We start from the raw sequence: 16,050 nt of genomic DNA, 5'->3' as shown, positions 1-16,050 counted from the left end.
ATTTTGAGCAGCGCAATGCTTTATGGGTAACTTTAGGCGGTTATTTTGAAACGGACATGTCGCATCGATGTTCTTTGAAGGGATATTTTGGGTTTTACTTTATTACTAAACCGGTAAGTCTCGATGGTAATACATCAAATACTATTTACCTTTTCTTAAATTTTTTCATGTAGTTGACATTGTCACTTGCTAGAGAAAAGGGAAAATTTCACCATAACACCAGCAGGCAGCTACCACAACAGAACACGATTGAGTGTTCGAATCATTCGATAAGATTATATGTTGTTATTCAACTGCCGTGTATTTCCCTGGTGTATGAGACTATCTGTTAAATTCAGTGCTATGTTCGCCATATTCCATGAAATTATCTCTTTTTATCCTAAAGACTAAAAAGTCGTTTCTTTCAGGAAATATAGATGATTATACCGCCTTTGACTATCTTTACCTAAACCATTGTGACACATCAGTGCCTTGCATAAAATCCACTTTGCACCGCAGTATATAGTTTACAGATTTTGGCGATAAAGGCCAAAAAGCTCATGAGAATAATTTTGTTTTCTAATGCAAGATAAAATACATAAAATGGTATAGTATAAGTAAATACTAAAGACTGCCTTGAATAACAAATTTCTTTTTGAATACCTCCTCTCTACAGGTGCAGTAAATATCCAGCATTTTCCTACAGTCACTACTTACCCTATAAAATTTCAATATGCCTGAGGAAAACTCTGATAAAACCATCCCTGTAAAGGTGGCTGTTCGTATAAGGCCACTGCTACACAAAGAAATCAGCGAAGCATGCCAAGAATGCATTTCAGTAACTCCTGGTGAACCCCAGGTTATCATGGGAACAAACAAAGCCTTCACATATGATTACGTATTTGGCAAGTCAAGCTCACAGAAAGAACTCTACACCGATGTTGTCACACCTTTGCTGGATGGATTCTTCAAAGGGTACAATGCTACAGTCCTGGCATATGGTCAGACTGGATCTGGAAAAACACACTCTATGGGTACAAGCTTTACTGTTTGCACAAGTGATGATGAGGACAGCCAGGGTGTTATTCCAAGATTAATCCAAGATTTATTCAGACATATAGAGCAGGATAAATGTGAATACTCCCTCAAAGTCTCATTTCTTGAGGTATGATTAATAAACAGTTTTTTGCAAAAGGTACAGTAAAATTGCAAGGCACGAAAGTGTGAACACAAAGACAAAGTTTAAAGGTTTCTGTATGGTTGACCTTGATCACACATCATACATAATCGCTGTTAATTGTGTACAATGGAAACTCACCCTGCAATGGGGTGCAATCATGTGTGTTTATAAGGAAACTCAATATGCAATCTTGTGCCATCATATGAAAACCACTTTGCGATCAGAATGCAATCTGTTGCAATCATATAATCAAATTAGCTGCAATCAAGTTGATCACATTGAAACCAGCCTTAAAAGTAAACCAGTCAGCTTGAAAGAAACACTCTTATATATGGGAAAGATATAGAAGGGGCATATGTCATGTCTACGTCATCTCCTTCACTCTCGCCACCTCATGTGCACGTCTCACCACCCCTGCGCACGTCTTGTACATATGCATACTTAATATATTACTAAAGTGTTTCTTTGCCATACATAAATTAACAAAATTGCTTGTGTGACATAGATCCACAATGAAGAGATCCATGACCTTTTAAACCCAAGCTCTACAGATGAGAGGATTACCATAAGAGAAAGCTGTGAAGGTGGAATAAAGGTATTTGGTCAAAGAAGTCAGATTTTAAAATTATTTAATAGCAGGCTTGTACCCAGGAGGGATGCAGGGGGTGCGAACGCACCCCCACAATGGTCGAAGGTCCACTTTCGGTTCTTAGTAGAGGTGCTATTTGTAGACAAAACTATAAAGCATAAGCTAGGTCACTCTGGTATGTCACCAATCCATAAGTTAGACTTTTTTGTAGCCAAATCCGACAATAAATGCCCTTTGGAGATACTGCAAAGGCATAAAAAAGTCCCTTTTTGTTCTTTCAGGGGTGGTCAGATTTTTATCAGAGAACCTCCCCCCCATCCCCGAGAAAAATTAGGTGCATTTTTTTCGGATTTTGCACCCCCCCCCCCCCCAAAAAAAAAATCCTGGGTACGGGCCTGAATGGGGTATTTGTTGTTACACAGGTTAACAATTTGCTGTGCAGATTTGTCAGAGCATATATAGTTCAATCTAAATGTTAGACCAAAGATAGTAGAAACAATAATGAAAGAAATTAAAACCACTGAACTCAATTCCCTTAATGAAATTCTAGGTACCTCATAGATCACCTTTGAAAGACACCAAGGTCACCTTTGCATAGGAAAGGATTTGTTACTGATTTACAGTTATGATTTTATCTCATGCAAGCTGGTTTACTCAGATTGCAGGACTAATGGAAAAGAAAGTTGATTCAGTGCAAGATATGGTTCAATGTCTTGAGCTAGGCTCTGCCTCTCGCGTCACTGGAGCAACAGCAATGAACAGCCAATCCAGTAGATCACATGCTATTTATACCATCATTATGGAACAGCGAGGGGAAGGGATAGATAGGTAAACATAAATATGCAAAAAATTTGATATTGCAGGGATTTGAGATGATTTTTATTTTTGTTTTATGTCTTAACTTTTTTTTTATATATATAAAGTATTTTACATTCATGAAAATATTTGATAATTTTCTCATTTATTTTGTATTATTTGGTTAGGGATAAAGGGGATGGTTGTGTGGTATCTCCTATTGCAGGGTTTAATTTGTTTTTATCTCTGTTGTCAGTGATGTTAGGAAAGCCAAATTCCATTTAGTTGATCTGGCAGGATCAGAGCGTGTAAAAAAGACAAATGCCCAAGGGGAGAGATTTAAGGAAGGTTTGTACAGTTGGATATTGATTTTTGCATTGTCATGTTACAGTGTACTTTAAATAAGAGGAGATGTTAAAGTGTGGTGACTCTGAGATGTACACCATTACAGTAATGCTGGAATATTTGTGTTTGCCTTGAATGGAGTTACAACATGCTTGTACAGTATGACCAGATTCAGCTCAAATGACCAGCACGTCTGTTTTTCATCCACACACCGATCAAAACAAGTAAAATGCTGGCAAAGTGTCACCAAAGCTGCCCAACTATCTCCTTACAACACCAACAACAATACTGAGCCTTGGATTGCCGCCAAGTTTCAAAAATGCTGGAGATGCTTTAACAAACATGAGTAAAAAACAATATTGTACCTTCACCATCATCATCATCAACATCGTTACTGTTTATCATTCCAGGGGTAAATATCAACAAAGGCCTGTTGTGCCTCGGTAATGTGATCAGTGCTTTGAGTGACGAGCAGAGGAACCCTACTTCACATGTGCCATACAGAGACTCCAAACTGACAAGACTTTTACAAGGTGAGGTGTAATATTAGCCTTCCTGTAAAGCATCTTTAAACACTGGCAGATAGAGAAAAAAACATATTTGGGTTTTGTATACAAAAAAAAAAAAACGAAAAAAAAAAAACGGAAATTTCTTGGTAACCTGCTATTTCTATTTTTTGTTTAAAAAATCAGACTCCCTTGGCGGTAACAGCAACACGCTAATGCTAGCATGCGTAAGTCCTGCGGATAGCAACTACGAGGAAACTCTCAACACATTACGCTATGCCGACCGCGCAAGACGCATCAAGAACAAGCCAATCATCAACCGCGATCCGCAGTTAGCAGAGATCATGAGGCTGAGACAGCAGGTGGGTGGGCAGTCATTAGCTGATACACGTGGGTTGTTAAGTAAGCCTCCCTTCTAGGGTTGCCAAGGGATAGTGTATGTAAAAAAAAAATGCCATACAGAATATTACTTTCAATCTCTATTGCAAAGCTTTATTCAAAGGCATTAAATAATCCAGTATTTCCTTCCTGGGGATTGATTCTGACCTTAACACGCTACCTTGTGTACAAGTGTACAATTTATTGATTATACTTTTTTCAGATAAGTTGACAGTCAAAAAAGGTGCAACAGGACACAGAGTCCCATATAGACCTGTGCGATGCCCCACCCCTTAGATATTACCTAAATAGAGCAACTCAATAGGGTACTATTGGCACTATGAAACCTCGGTTCGAAGGAACGTTCGCATAGATGCTGCGGTTATTCAACGTTTTTAATTTGTAAATCACATTTTTTGTATACAGATTGAAATGCTTCAAGCCCTACAAGGTGGACAGCTCATCAATGGATCTCTGACGTCAGATAACGACACAGGGTATTGCACCCGACACAAGTTTTCCTGACTTATACTTACGTGAAAAATGTTTGGTTGACACTAGCTTGCGTGAAAAGTTAATGCGTTACAAGATTTAATGTGAAACATGCTTTCGTAACACTTGATTGTGTGACAAATTCTTAGGTGGCAATTGTTGACGTTGTATAAACTGGGCACAATGATTTGGTGTCACATATTCGAATGTACGATTTAAACATTATTCCTTGGGTCCGTATCTCAGACAAAAATGTTGAATTAGCTGATTTAAACTTAAAAAGTCCAAAGTTATTTTTATGCATTCACACCAGCACTTAAACAAGTTTATAGGTGGTTTAATTAAACTGGTTTAAATCTCAATCTCCCAAGAGTGGACAGAACCAAGAACAAAACTGAATAGAATGTGCTGTACATATTACTAAGTGATCATTTAGCTAGTGAGAATTCAACACAATGAGAAACTTGGCAAATTATCAGGCAAAAAAAAAAACGTTGTTTGCTTGACTTATTCTATCACTTCACAGGAGGGTCAACACCGAAGAAATGAAAGACAGAATCAAAGAACTAGAGGTAATTCCTTGAGCTAAATTGTTAGGCAATATTGTAAGAGATTTGGCCAATAACGTGTTTTTTCGTCTGCTTTAGACTGAGAATACGAAGCTGAGTCGCGAGTTGCACAACTTTGTCGACCAAAACACGCACCTTCAAGAGAAAGTGTTGCTGGTAGGTAGAAATAACACCTGATGCTTCCTTTATCCTCTTGAGCAATGAAACAAATGGTATATCCTTAATCCTCTTGCAGCTTGAACTTACAAAAGAAAAGATGGTGAAGACATTCGAGGAAATCCGACAGAGAACGGGGTACGTATAGTACGTGAACACTTCGGGGTACCATATATGGGTGGGTTCTTGTAACAAAATTGCCCTGCCCCTCCCCCTCATGCTACGTGTTAAAAATAAAAAATGCCATTCAGTCACACCTGTTTGTTTCTTTGCTTGTTTGTCTATCTTTTCGTCCATCGGTCTCTTCGTTTGTTTTATTGTCTGTCCGTCCGTCCGCCTGGCTGGCTGTTCGATATTCTCTATCTTGTCTGTCCATTTGTTTTCTGATTGTCTGTTTGTTTCTTTGCATGCCGTTAGTCTCAATCGGAGCCGTTCTAGATTCGTCTAGCGTGACGAGTACAGAGCGGCTGCGAGGAAGACCACCCGTTCGTTTACTTATTTGTCTGTGTGTTTGCCCGTTTGTTTGCCTAATAAGTCAATCTCATTCTTGTCCCAGTGAGACTGCATTTCCTGATGCCACAGATGAAAGGGATGATGAACAGGAGGACGACGAGGGCGACATGACGATGGCTCAACTGCAGTCCAAACTCGCCGAGTTAGAGGTGTGTTTTTAAGTTTTGGAAGTCCAAATTAAAAGGACGGACATCGTCGATTTTCGCGCGATCACGAACCCCAAAAGGGTGAAGGTTGGTTCTCACTAGTACGTAAGCGCAAGCGGAACGCACGTTATTTTCCGATTCTCACTAGTACACAAGCGCAAGCGGAAGCGCAAGAGAACACAACTGCTTGATTTTCTTGCGCTTGTGTTTGACCAATTCTCACTTGTATTGCGCTTCCGTTTGCGCTTACCCTTGTGAGAACAGGCCTTAAGAATAAATATTGACAAATGAAATTTGTGTAGCTGGCGGTAGCAATTGCAAATACGACTTCGTGTATGAGTTTTCAATAACTGTGATTTATGTTGTGTCATGCAGAGAACAATGCTAACTGCTCCCGACAACGAATCCATCTTACAGGTAAAGCTACTTTGTGCTTGTAAAAAAATATGATGGTCATCTCTACTCAGATGATTCGAACTCCACGCTAATACCTGGTGCACACTAGTGACATAACGACATGGGCGCGGTCACTCTGTTTAGCCCGACACAACGACATGGGCATAACGACATAAGAGAGACAAACATGTTTTTTTTTCCTGTTATGTCATTATGTCCATGTCGTTATGTGGGGCATATGTCAAAATGTCGAACCATTTATACACTTGGACATATTTATACACTGGTAACCAGGGTAACCCAGGGTAGCATGTTCCTTAAGTATTGACAACGACTTTTTCTGTACTAGAACGAGAGCCACGACGCGGAGACAATGGACACGATTGACTCCCCAGCGTCGCCTTTGAACTCGACCTACGACTCCCAGCATGCTTTGCGGCAGGCGGAGCTAGGTCGCCAAGTTCAGGAGCTGTCCAAAGCACTTTCCCTCAAGCAGGAATTGGCCAATAAGATCATGCAGAACGAAGGAACAATGAACAGCAAGATGATCAAACAATACGAGGTATGGGGGAAACCACCAAATTAGTTTCTTTCACGATTCTTCACCGATGCACCCACCACACTACAATATAGATAAAGGCTCTATTTATGGGCTAGATTGGTTGTTCAATTACAAAAAAAGATATAGAGTGTCTCAAACTAAAGCTTTGAGTATTTATTTAAGAGTTTGTGTTATGAGGGTTCTATCCCGGAAATAAACAATAGAATATAAAGGAAACTCTATTTTTAAAATGGAGAACTCCAAAATGTTATTTGCGAAAGTAGTAAATCAAACATCATGAGCGTTTAAAGCTTTAGAAACGAGTTACGCGCAAAATGAGTAAGCTATCAGAAAGTAACTAGCCATAAGGCACACGCCAACCAATGGCATGTAAGCCTGATCCTAAAAGTACCAAGGAAGCGAGAATCTTCGTGACCATATAATGTTTGTCCCCAGGATACCGTGCGTGAGTTAGAGACAGAGATCTCCAAGCTAGAGGAAGAGAAAGCAAAGCTCGCAACCGCGCTCGCCACCGCCAAGACGGCTGTCCATTCTGACAGGTGGGGGATTTTCCAAGCTCGTGTATAATGACATTTCCCTTTTAATACTGAGGTATTGTCTTCTTAATTCCGAGCTGTCCATGACCATACACAACTTTAACCTGCTTTAACAAACAGCTCAAGAAATTGTAATACTCCATGGAGTAAAAGAAATAACGTTAGTGTGGCTTGCGACAAATTTCCCAATGAAAACGATGTTAGTTCATAAAATTACTGATACTGATATTTTGTATTGTTATGGTCCTTATTGATTTTAGTGATGGAAAAGCGAAGTCCCGCATCAAAGAGTTGGAAGCGAAAATCGTGGAACTGAAAAAGAAGCAGGTGAGTATGGAAAAAGCCAAAAAAATAAACTAGCAAAAGTGCACGTTCACATTATTCTCTTCCAGTGTTGTATCGGACCTAACCGAACACGTATAGAGGGGAGAAAACTAGCCTGCGTGCAGCCGGAAATCCGGCTGCACGCAGGCTAAAGAAAACTGGCGCCACTACGGTTTTGTAGCCTCCCTCGCAGGCGTTTTAAAAGGGGAAGCGAGCGACGCCTGCCTAAAATCGCCTGCAAGGGAGGCTACGGTTTTGTGGAGGATCTCAATGTGGGAGGAGGTACCTGATTTACGGTTAACGGTTCAAAATTAGGCGTTTTTATGTTTAGCGATTGAAACAATCTCGTTTTTGCGGTTATTTTCGATCTTTTCGCATCTGTTTGACGGTTATTTACGCTTAAACGCTAAATTCTATTTTGCCATTTTACAGTTAAGGTTAGGCCCATCGAGGCCCTCTTTGTGTACTCCACCCTTGTTACAATACTTGTTTCTTCTTAGGCTGAGCAGCAGAAGTTACGTCGTCTCAAGGAGCAAAGCGATTCAAAGATCACTCTTCTAAACAGCGAAATTCAGGTAAAACGAAAGAAAGATAATATACGAAAGACAACAAAAAGCAAAATGTTTCACTGGTCACTTGACAATCTGACTTTCGCATCTTAGAATATGAAGTCCACAAAAGTGAAGCTGATGCGGCAAATGAGGGAGGAGTCTGAACGCTTTAGAAAACTGAAGCAGGAAAAGGAAAAAGAAATTCTTCAATTGAAGCAGCAGGGTCGTAAACGACAGTTCGAATATAGCAAGCTTCAAACCATGCACAAGAAACAGCAAGCTGTGCTGAAGCGGAAAACCGAGGAGGTAATGTGCTTCTACTTAAATAATCTATCATTGTTAGCGTAGGCTTGCTCGGTCGACAACGAAGACCCTACAAACAAAGCCAGTAGGGCAAGTGGTGCAGAAATCCCCAAGTTAAACTAAAGCCATGAGTGACTGTCTTTGCTTATCCCATTTAGGCTAATGCTGCAAATAAGAGGCTTAAAGATGCCCTTCAAAAACAAAGAGAAGCCGCTGACAAGAGGATGAGTCAACAGAGCTTGCAAAACAAGCAGTCAGAAGGGATGCTTCGCAGAATGAAAGTAAGTTGTCTCTCTTTAAGCAATGACTCATGTTGCCCGAGTTTGTTTTTGTACACGGATTACTTTTCCCATCGGTTCATTTCGTCGTTTAGTGCCTAAAGAGATTGAACCTTAATTTAGTCTTGGTTTAGCTGCAAGGTAGAGAATTTAGGGTAGAAGTGAGCTTGTCTAAGCCCTATTTGATCTTGGTTCCAGTCTTGGATGAGCTACAAGGCAGGATTTAAGTTATAATGAGCTTAGCGCTTTTGAATCTTGATTTCATTTGAGCTACAATGAAGGAGTTAGGATAAAAATGAACTTGTCTAAGCGCTATTGAATCTTGACTTCATTTGAGCTACAAGGCAGGGATAAGGTTAAAAATGAAATTACCTAAACGCTATTGAATCTGAATTTCAGTCATGGTTGAGCCACGAAGTCGAGGTTCTTATCAGTGTGAATAACGCGAAGCGAACACTAGAGTCGATCATCGAGCATCGCAAGGAGCTGTCGCAAGAGCTTGCTTTCCTGAGAAATCGACAGGAGGATGAAGAGGAGCAACCCCCGATGAAGGTAGGCAATGGGGGAAGGACGGTGAGCAACCCCCGATGAAGGTAGGCAATGGGGGAAGGACAGTGAGCAACCCCCGATGGAGCTAGGCCATAGGGTGGGGGAGCAACCCCCGATGAAGGTAGGCAATGGGGAAAGGACGGTGAGCAACCCCCGATGGAGCTAGGCCATAGGGTGGGGTAGCAACCCCCGATGAAGGTAGGCAATGGATGAAGGACGGTGAGCAACCCCCGATGAAGGTAGGCAATGGGGGAAGGGGAGCAATCCCCGATGAAGGTAGGCAATGGGGGAAGGACAATGAGCAAACCCCGATGGAGCTAGGCCATAGGGTGGGGAAGCAACCCCCGATGAAGGTAGGCAATGGGGGAAGGACGGTGAGCAACCCCCGATGGAGCTAGGCCATAGGGTGGGGAAGCAACCCCCGATGAAGGTAGGCCATAGGGTGGGGGAGCAGCCCCAGATGGAGCTAGGCCATAAGGTGGGGGAAGCAACCCCCGATGAAGGTAGGCAATGGGTGAAGGACGGTGAGCAACCCCCGATAGGGCTAGGCCATAGGGTGGGGAAGCAACCCCCGATGAAGGTAGGCAATGGGGGAAGGGGAGCAACCCCCGATGAAGGTAGGCCATAGGGTGGGGTAGCAACCCCCGATGAAGCTAGGCCATAGGGTGGGGTAGCAACCCCCGATGAAGGTAGGCCATAGGGTGGGGGAGCAGCCCCAGATGGAGCTAGGCCATAAGGTGGGGGAGCAGCCCCGGATGAAGTAAGGGTCATGGGGAGGTGAAGCATTTCATTATGTTTTGTAATCGATTATCCCTCAAAAGTGCTAGCGATCGATTCCTTTTAAACATACCTTTTACTCCATTTTAACACATTTCTTTTAGAAAATTCTCCCTTCGAGAAGAAAGACATTCGATCTCACTGGTGACGAACACACTGACGCCAGGATCAAAGAGCTAGAGGCAGGGATGAGGCTAAGGTATGAATTATCATCATCCTTGCTGTTGTTTTTGTCATGTTATTAGCACATAAACGCTATAACGACGCCGCTGATCCTATGCTTTGTTTTAGGAGTGTTCAGGTCCAAGAATTACAGCAAAAGCTGCTGGATGCAGAGAACGGTGGGGCCTTTAATGTTTTAAACTTGTGGGCACACTAAAATAGTCGCTTACGTTCAAATCCCCGTTTCCACCAGGGGGAGGGCCCAGGAGCTTGCAGCCAAAATACAGAAAATTTATGAGACATTATATAACATACATGAAAAAAAACTTATGGGCCCCTCCTGTTAAAAATCCTGGCTATGCCCCTGCTTTGTCGTAGTCAATGCCGTTCAGATCTCCGTTTTGACACTTTGCCTTTTCGGTGTCCGCTAACGAGAAATATTTTGTTTTGTATAATTCCATTGTATTCCTTTTTTTAGGTGACCGATCAAAACATCGATGGAATAACATCCATACCATGGCGGAGGCGAAGGCATGCTGTCAAGTGCTTTTACAAATGGTATGCTTATTGCCCATCAGTCTCTCCCTTAAAAATAAATGAATGTAGCCATGATAACATAACAGACGCTTTTAATGGCCCGCGGCCCGCAAACTTTATCGACATCTTCTGGTCGAAATCAATTCATTGATACAACGTTAGTCGCTCCCGCACGGATAGCAAATTGTAATAAGTGGCAGTATTAAAAGTGCGACCAAGTATGCGATAACTACTGGAAATTTTTGCTGAAGCCTTTTTTTTTTTGCCGCGTTGGTTGGCAAGTGAAGCTCGTGTAAATCAGATAGTATACGTGTCTCGCATCTATAATCCTAAGGTGGCCACGGTAGCGGGTGTCGCATTGTTGAGGAGGTTAACTAAATTCATTGTTGATGTATGTATTGTAGCTATGTAATAGCTATGTCTTATCCGTTTGTATTGCAACTCACGTTCAGTCATTTCCTACCAGACCATCGATGCCAAGCTGGAGGAGATTAAATTTGAAGAACAGATCAAGGAGAACGAGGAAAACTTGAAAGAGTTCAGACTTCTTTCCGAGGTAAGTAAAACATGCTAAATCGACTTCAAAGAAGGAGTGTAAAATTTATAGAATAAATCACAGAACGAAGCTCGGAAGACACTAGAAACAGCATTTGTAACCTCTACCCTCCACCCTCTCTAAGCCTACTTGAGGTCACCTCCCTCCCTTCTAGTTTCTTGTTGTTCAAAATCCAGGATACTAAAACTACAGACAAGCTGTAGAATAGTTAGGTCGGTGTAGGCGTGGTAGAATCAGGGAAATAAATCAATTCAAAGTTGGAATGGTATGTTTTACGACTCTGTAAAAAACGGGATGTTGTGAGTAGGGATGTGGGTAGGTGTGTTGATAGGCTGGTTGTACGTATTGTTTAGCGTGAGAATTATAACAATCTGCTTAAAACAGAACGCCGCTCAGAGGCTTCAAGAGGCAAAAGAACATCTAACTCGACAGCATGACTTGGCCATGACCCACGTTCAGAAAGACCACGAAGATAAGGTAGCTAATCACACAATGGACCGTTTTTACGATGTTGCGCGCGCATCCAAAATGCCACGGACTAGCGGGCCCTGGCCGATCTAAAATGACATACGAAGTGGACTTTACAGATGAACCTTCAGAAAATGCTGTCAGAGTGCTTCTGTCGAGGAATTTTGCAGTCAAATGCCAGTCTGTGGCATTTGGGATGCGCGTGAAAACGGTCTATTCGTGGGGACAGGGCGGATATGATCCATGTCCAGAAGATAATCACACAATTCATGGGACAGTGAGGTTTTTTTGGTGGAATATAGAAATCGGACCATTTGCAGTTAATTTTATCAGACAAATACGAGAATTATATGTTTTTTCTTGCATACTCCTTTAGTCTATTTATTTTAGATACTTTATCTTTTTGCATTTTATATCTGAGAGTAAATGATTACTTAAACCTATAGCGTTAATGGAAATATTTACGATGTAGAAAACAGAAAAAAAAGAGACATTTGACAAACACTGAAGCAATACCTGTCACGATTTGTGCTCGATATGTGCTTGTCTGATTTTTCTCTAGATTCGCGTTTTGCTCCAGCAAATTCCTAGCGAAGAGGAAAAGGCAGAGATGCAGCGGGTTCGCCAGGACCTTGAAGATAAGGTACTTGTAAAGACGCTGTCTCCAAATAAGTCGCCGTAAATTGGAAATCCATAGCCCTCAAACTTCACCACATAAACGGTATTACGAGAAAACGGGAATATGAGACTTTAGGGTAAAATAAGCCTTAAGAGAATACGAGGAGACGATGTGGAGGGTCGATGTTCACGTCTCACGGAAGATATCCATCACCCTCAAACTTAACCACATAAACGGTATTGCGGGAAAACGGGGAAACCGGGAAAGGCACCTTTTGGGTTGTTCAAGTCTCATGTAAATGGGTGAATTACATGGGTGAATACTGAATACAGTATTTGTAGTCTCACGACCCTTGGCTCCAGACGCTGAATGTCTGCGTTACCTACAGGGGCGTAGCCAGGGGGGTGGCCTAGGGGGCCCTGGCCCCCCTTCTAGCAGCCAAAAATAAGACACAATGCCTTATTGAAAGGCCTTTTAGGCCCACTCCTGTTAAAAATCCTGGCTGCGCCGCTGACCTACCCCCAAATCGATTAAAAAAATTGGTTTCTAAGGTACTTTTCAGGTACTCGAGTTTATTTCTCTCACGTCGTAACAAAACAAACTTCCTAGAAATATATAGATATAACGCTGATCGAGCTTACGTTTTTTAGAAAAAAGAGCTTGAGAGGCTTGAAGTGCTTCGTCAAGAAAACGAGAGTCTCAAACAGGTAAAGCAGAACCTCGCTAAACAGAACTCAAATTTGTCACACGTACACTTTTCAGTTGCAACATCTCTATAAAAAATAGCAAATCGCACGCGCATGTCACACGTGAAGTCTTTTTTCTTCGACTTAAAATAATTTGTTTCGGGAAGTAAAAGCGATTTTTTAGCTACTTTAAAAAAAGAAAAACAAGTTGCAAAGGGCGTGAAACAAAGTAAGGAAACGCGCGAAAAACGGAAACGCATTTATTTATTTATTTATTTATTTATTTATTTATTTATTTATTTATTTATTTATTTATTTTACCAGCAAATCTCAGACATGGTGAAAGTTCTTGATAATGGCACTCCGGAACCCGAGGAAACAGAGGTACCTTCGCGCTCAAATTCCACAGGACCGGCAGAATTAAAAAAAAAAAAAAAAAAAAAAAAAAAAAAAAAAAACGGGCAATTTTCTCATTCAGATGTTGATACTTTTTCTTTGCCAGGCGCTAGAGGTCGATATGATCGACGCCGAGGTCCTGAGTGAGGCAGATGACGTGCAGGAAGACCAGGAGGACAACGAAGACGAAGAGGACGTCGAAGACGAAGTGGACGAGGAAGAACAAGAGGAGGATAATGCGTCTGATTACGAGGACAACATCGAGAATGACCCGGACTGGAAGCAAACTCCACGGATAACCAGACACTCTTCAAAATCACGAATTTCGATCGTGGCGCAACAGTCTGGCGACGGGGTATTTTCTTTTTTCTTTTAAGAAAGTTCCATTTTGTGTGAAGGATTTTTTACTGAGGCTTTAAGGCAATGCAAGTGAGATGACCTGACAAATTAAATCCGCCTGAATCGCTTTGCAACCAATACATATAATCCAGCTTCATTTTATTGCTTGAGTACAAAATGTAAGCGCCGCGTAAGCAGTTTCGTATCATAGTAGCTTATATAGCTATATATAGTATATAAATTTTTTTAGCGGTCACGGTAACGAATCCTGCATTCTGATTGGCTAATCGGTCCGGAGATTCCTATATCTGCCCTAGGTCCGAGAATTGATATTTTGCGCGCGCTGCTCGCCCAAAGTATGTTTCCGCTGGGGCTAGAAAAAAAAATTAACTCGGCCTTCGCCCTCGGTCAGTATTTTCAAGGTCTCGGTCACGGTATTTCAAGATACGGACCTCCCACCTGGCAAATAACCGGGTTAAGCCTGGTCCCCAATACAAAGGAAACCAATAGCAGCCTCTCTTCACTTACGCCTGAGAGTAGCTGCTAAGCAGACTACGTTTGAAATGCGTCGCAATAAAATTCACTATTTTTGTGATTCCTTAGTAGAATGTGATTTTTATTCTGCAGGGATGTACTTGCAAAGGAAAATGCAAACGCAATTGTAAGTGTAGGGACAGTGGACTTGGATGCGCTTCTCACTGCAGTTGTCTACCGGGGAAGTGTGCTAATATTCCTAAGGTGATGAACGAAAAAAAATGATCATGGTCTTTGTTATTTATTTTATTATTTATTTACTTATTTATTTATTATAATAAATTATTGTTATTATTATTATCCTACAATAAGGCATAGAATAATCGCATCACTGTCACGAAAATCAGATGATGGTAGTGATGATGCTAATGGTGGTTGAAGCTTATGACAATACATGATGAAACGATAATTATGATGATGATGATAATGACGATAATACATGATGATGTTGATGACGACGATGATGTTGATGACTAATGGTGGTTGATGATGATGATGATGCTAATGGTTGATGAAATGTTGATGACGGTGATAACTATGTAAGTTTTATCTCATTTTTACTTATATTTTTTCCTAGGCCCCTATGACGCCCATGTTATTCGAGAGTCCTGAAAATTCACCGGAAGTGCATACAACCGGAAACAATAAACCCAGCGAACAGCGAAGAGTCCTTACGGAAAAACAACATGAAAACATAGTCGCGAATACCAAGCGAGAATCGAATTCCTCTACACTAGAACAAAAGAACAAAAAAACATCGCACTTTTCTTGGAAAACGCCTAAAAAGCCCAGCAGCGCGTCCACTTCGTCTCTGAACTATGGCAGTGCCCAAAAGACAGCAAGAAGACGGTCTGGTCTCTTGTCCAAGAAACCAGGGGTTAGGTCGAGTAGCTCAAAGGGTTTCATGTCTCCCCATAGATCAGTGCTAAGAACACCAGGCTCCGGTTGTACGCCATCTAGGAGTATGCTTCCTAAGGCACTTTCTAAAGCGAAGAGAGAATCAAAAATCGAGGGAAAAGCAGAGAAACTGAAGAAGAGAAAACTGCATAACCCGACCACTTTACCCAACTTTGTATTTTAATTATTACTTTGTATTTTAATTATAGATGTAAATAGCGATGAAGTGAGCAATTGTGTGGAGGATTGTGCAAATGGTGTATATTATTATGTACTGATGTAGCAGTATTTTGTTAGCACTCTACAATAAAGGTAGTTAGATACAGGCTCTTGTAGTGGTCCATCAAATAAACCGTATCTTGGCCATGTAGGTGCATATCACAGGAAAAAAATATGATTTCCCAATTCTAACATTTTGGGTTATAGTTGGGAAAATTTCCCAATAATGTGAAAAAATGGGGAAAACTGAAACAAGAATTGGGAAATTATTGAGTTCCAATCTAAGCCAAAACTTCCTTTCACAAAAAATTCACTTTAATGGAATAAGATGGGATTTATTCCCAATAAAATCCCATTACTGGGAAATGGATGTGAATTCATACACAATAAATACCCAAAACTGGAAATCAAATACATGTATTTTCCCAATAAAATCCCACTACTGGGAAATGGATGTGAATTCATACACAATAAATACCCAAAACTGGGAATCAAATAGATGTATTTTCCCAATAAAATCCCACTACTGGGAAATGGATGTGAATTCGTACACAATAAATACCCAAAACTGGGAATCAAATAGATGTATTTTCCCAATAAAATCCCTGTACTGGGAAATGGATGTGAATTCGTACACAATAAATACCCAAAACTGGGAATCAAATACATGTATTTTCCCAATAAAATCCTACTACTGGGAAATGGATGTGAAT

The 16,050-nt window shown here is 41.1% G+C and overlaps 1 protein-coding gene across 1 annotated transcript; it reads left to right on the top strand.

Moving 5' to 3' along the window:
• Positions 1–6: 6 nt before the first annotated feature.
• On the top strand, positions 7–15,443 carry LOC5521928 (chromosome-associated kinesin KIF4A). The gene is made up of 31 exons (XM_001641642.3): positions 7–113; positions 656–1,144; positions 1,665–1,754; positions 2,407–2,576; positions 2,800–2,891; positions 3,299–3,421; positions 3,581–3,756; positions 4,199–4,269; positions 4,791–4,836; positions 4,912–4,989; positions 5,069–5,127; positions 5,546–5,651; positions 6,024–6,065; positions 6,394–6,606; positions 7,042–7,145; positions 7,403–7,469; positions 7,967–8,041; positions 8,129–8,323; positions 8,479–8,601; positions 8,998–9,150; positions 10,029–10,123; positions 10,216–10,265; positions 10,565–10,644; positions 11,090–11,179; positions 11,564–11,656; positions 12,210–12,290; positions 12,917–12,973; positions 13,277–13,336; positions 13,455–13,703; positions 14,315–14,425; positions 14,799–15,443. Exons 2-31 carry the CDS (start codon positions 713–715, stop codon positions 15,300–15,302), a joined length of 3,885 nt encoding a protein of 1,294 aa, XP_001641692.3. The 5' UTR covers positions 7–113; positions 656–712; the 3' UTR covers positions 15,303–15,443.
• The last annotated feature ends 607 nt before the right edge of the window (positions 15,444–16,050 follow it).

The sequence above is a fragment of the Nematostella vectensis genome, chromosome 10, assembly GCF_932526225.1.
Source record: "Nematostella vectensis chromosome 10, jaNemVect1.1, whole genome shotgun sequence".
Taxonomy (NCBI): domain Eukaryota; kingdom Metazoa; phylum Cnidaria; class Anthozoa; order Actiniaria; family Edwardsiidae; genus Nematostella; species Nematostella vectensis.
This window is presented reverse-complemented; position numbering and strand designations above follow the sequence as displayed.

Bases quoted from the DNA above. Each gene is read 5' to 3' on its own strand.
- LOC5521928 (XM_001641642.3), top strand. From the start codon at position 713: ATGCCTGAGGAAAACTCTGATAAAACCATCCCTGTAAAGGTGGCTGTT. The intron at 4,837-4,911 runs GTAATTCCTTGA...CGTCTGCTTTAG, and splicing joins ACAGAATCAAAGAACTAGAG to ACTGAGAATACGAAGCTGAG. The intron at 13,704-14,314 runs GTATTTTCTTTT...TTTATTCTGCAG, and splicing joins CGCAACAGTCTGGCGACGGG to GGATGTACTTGCAAAGGAAA.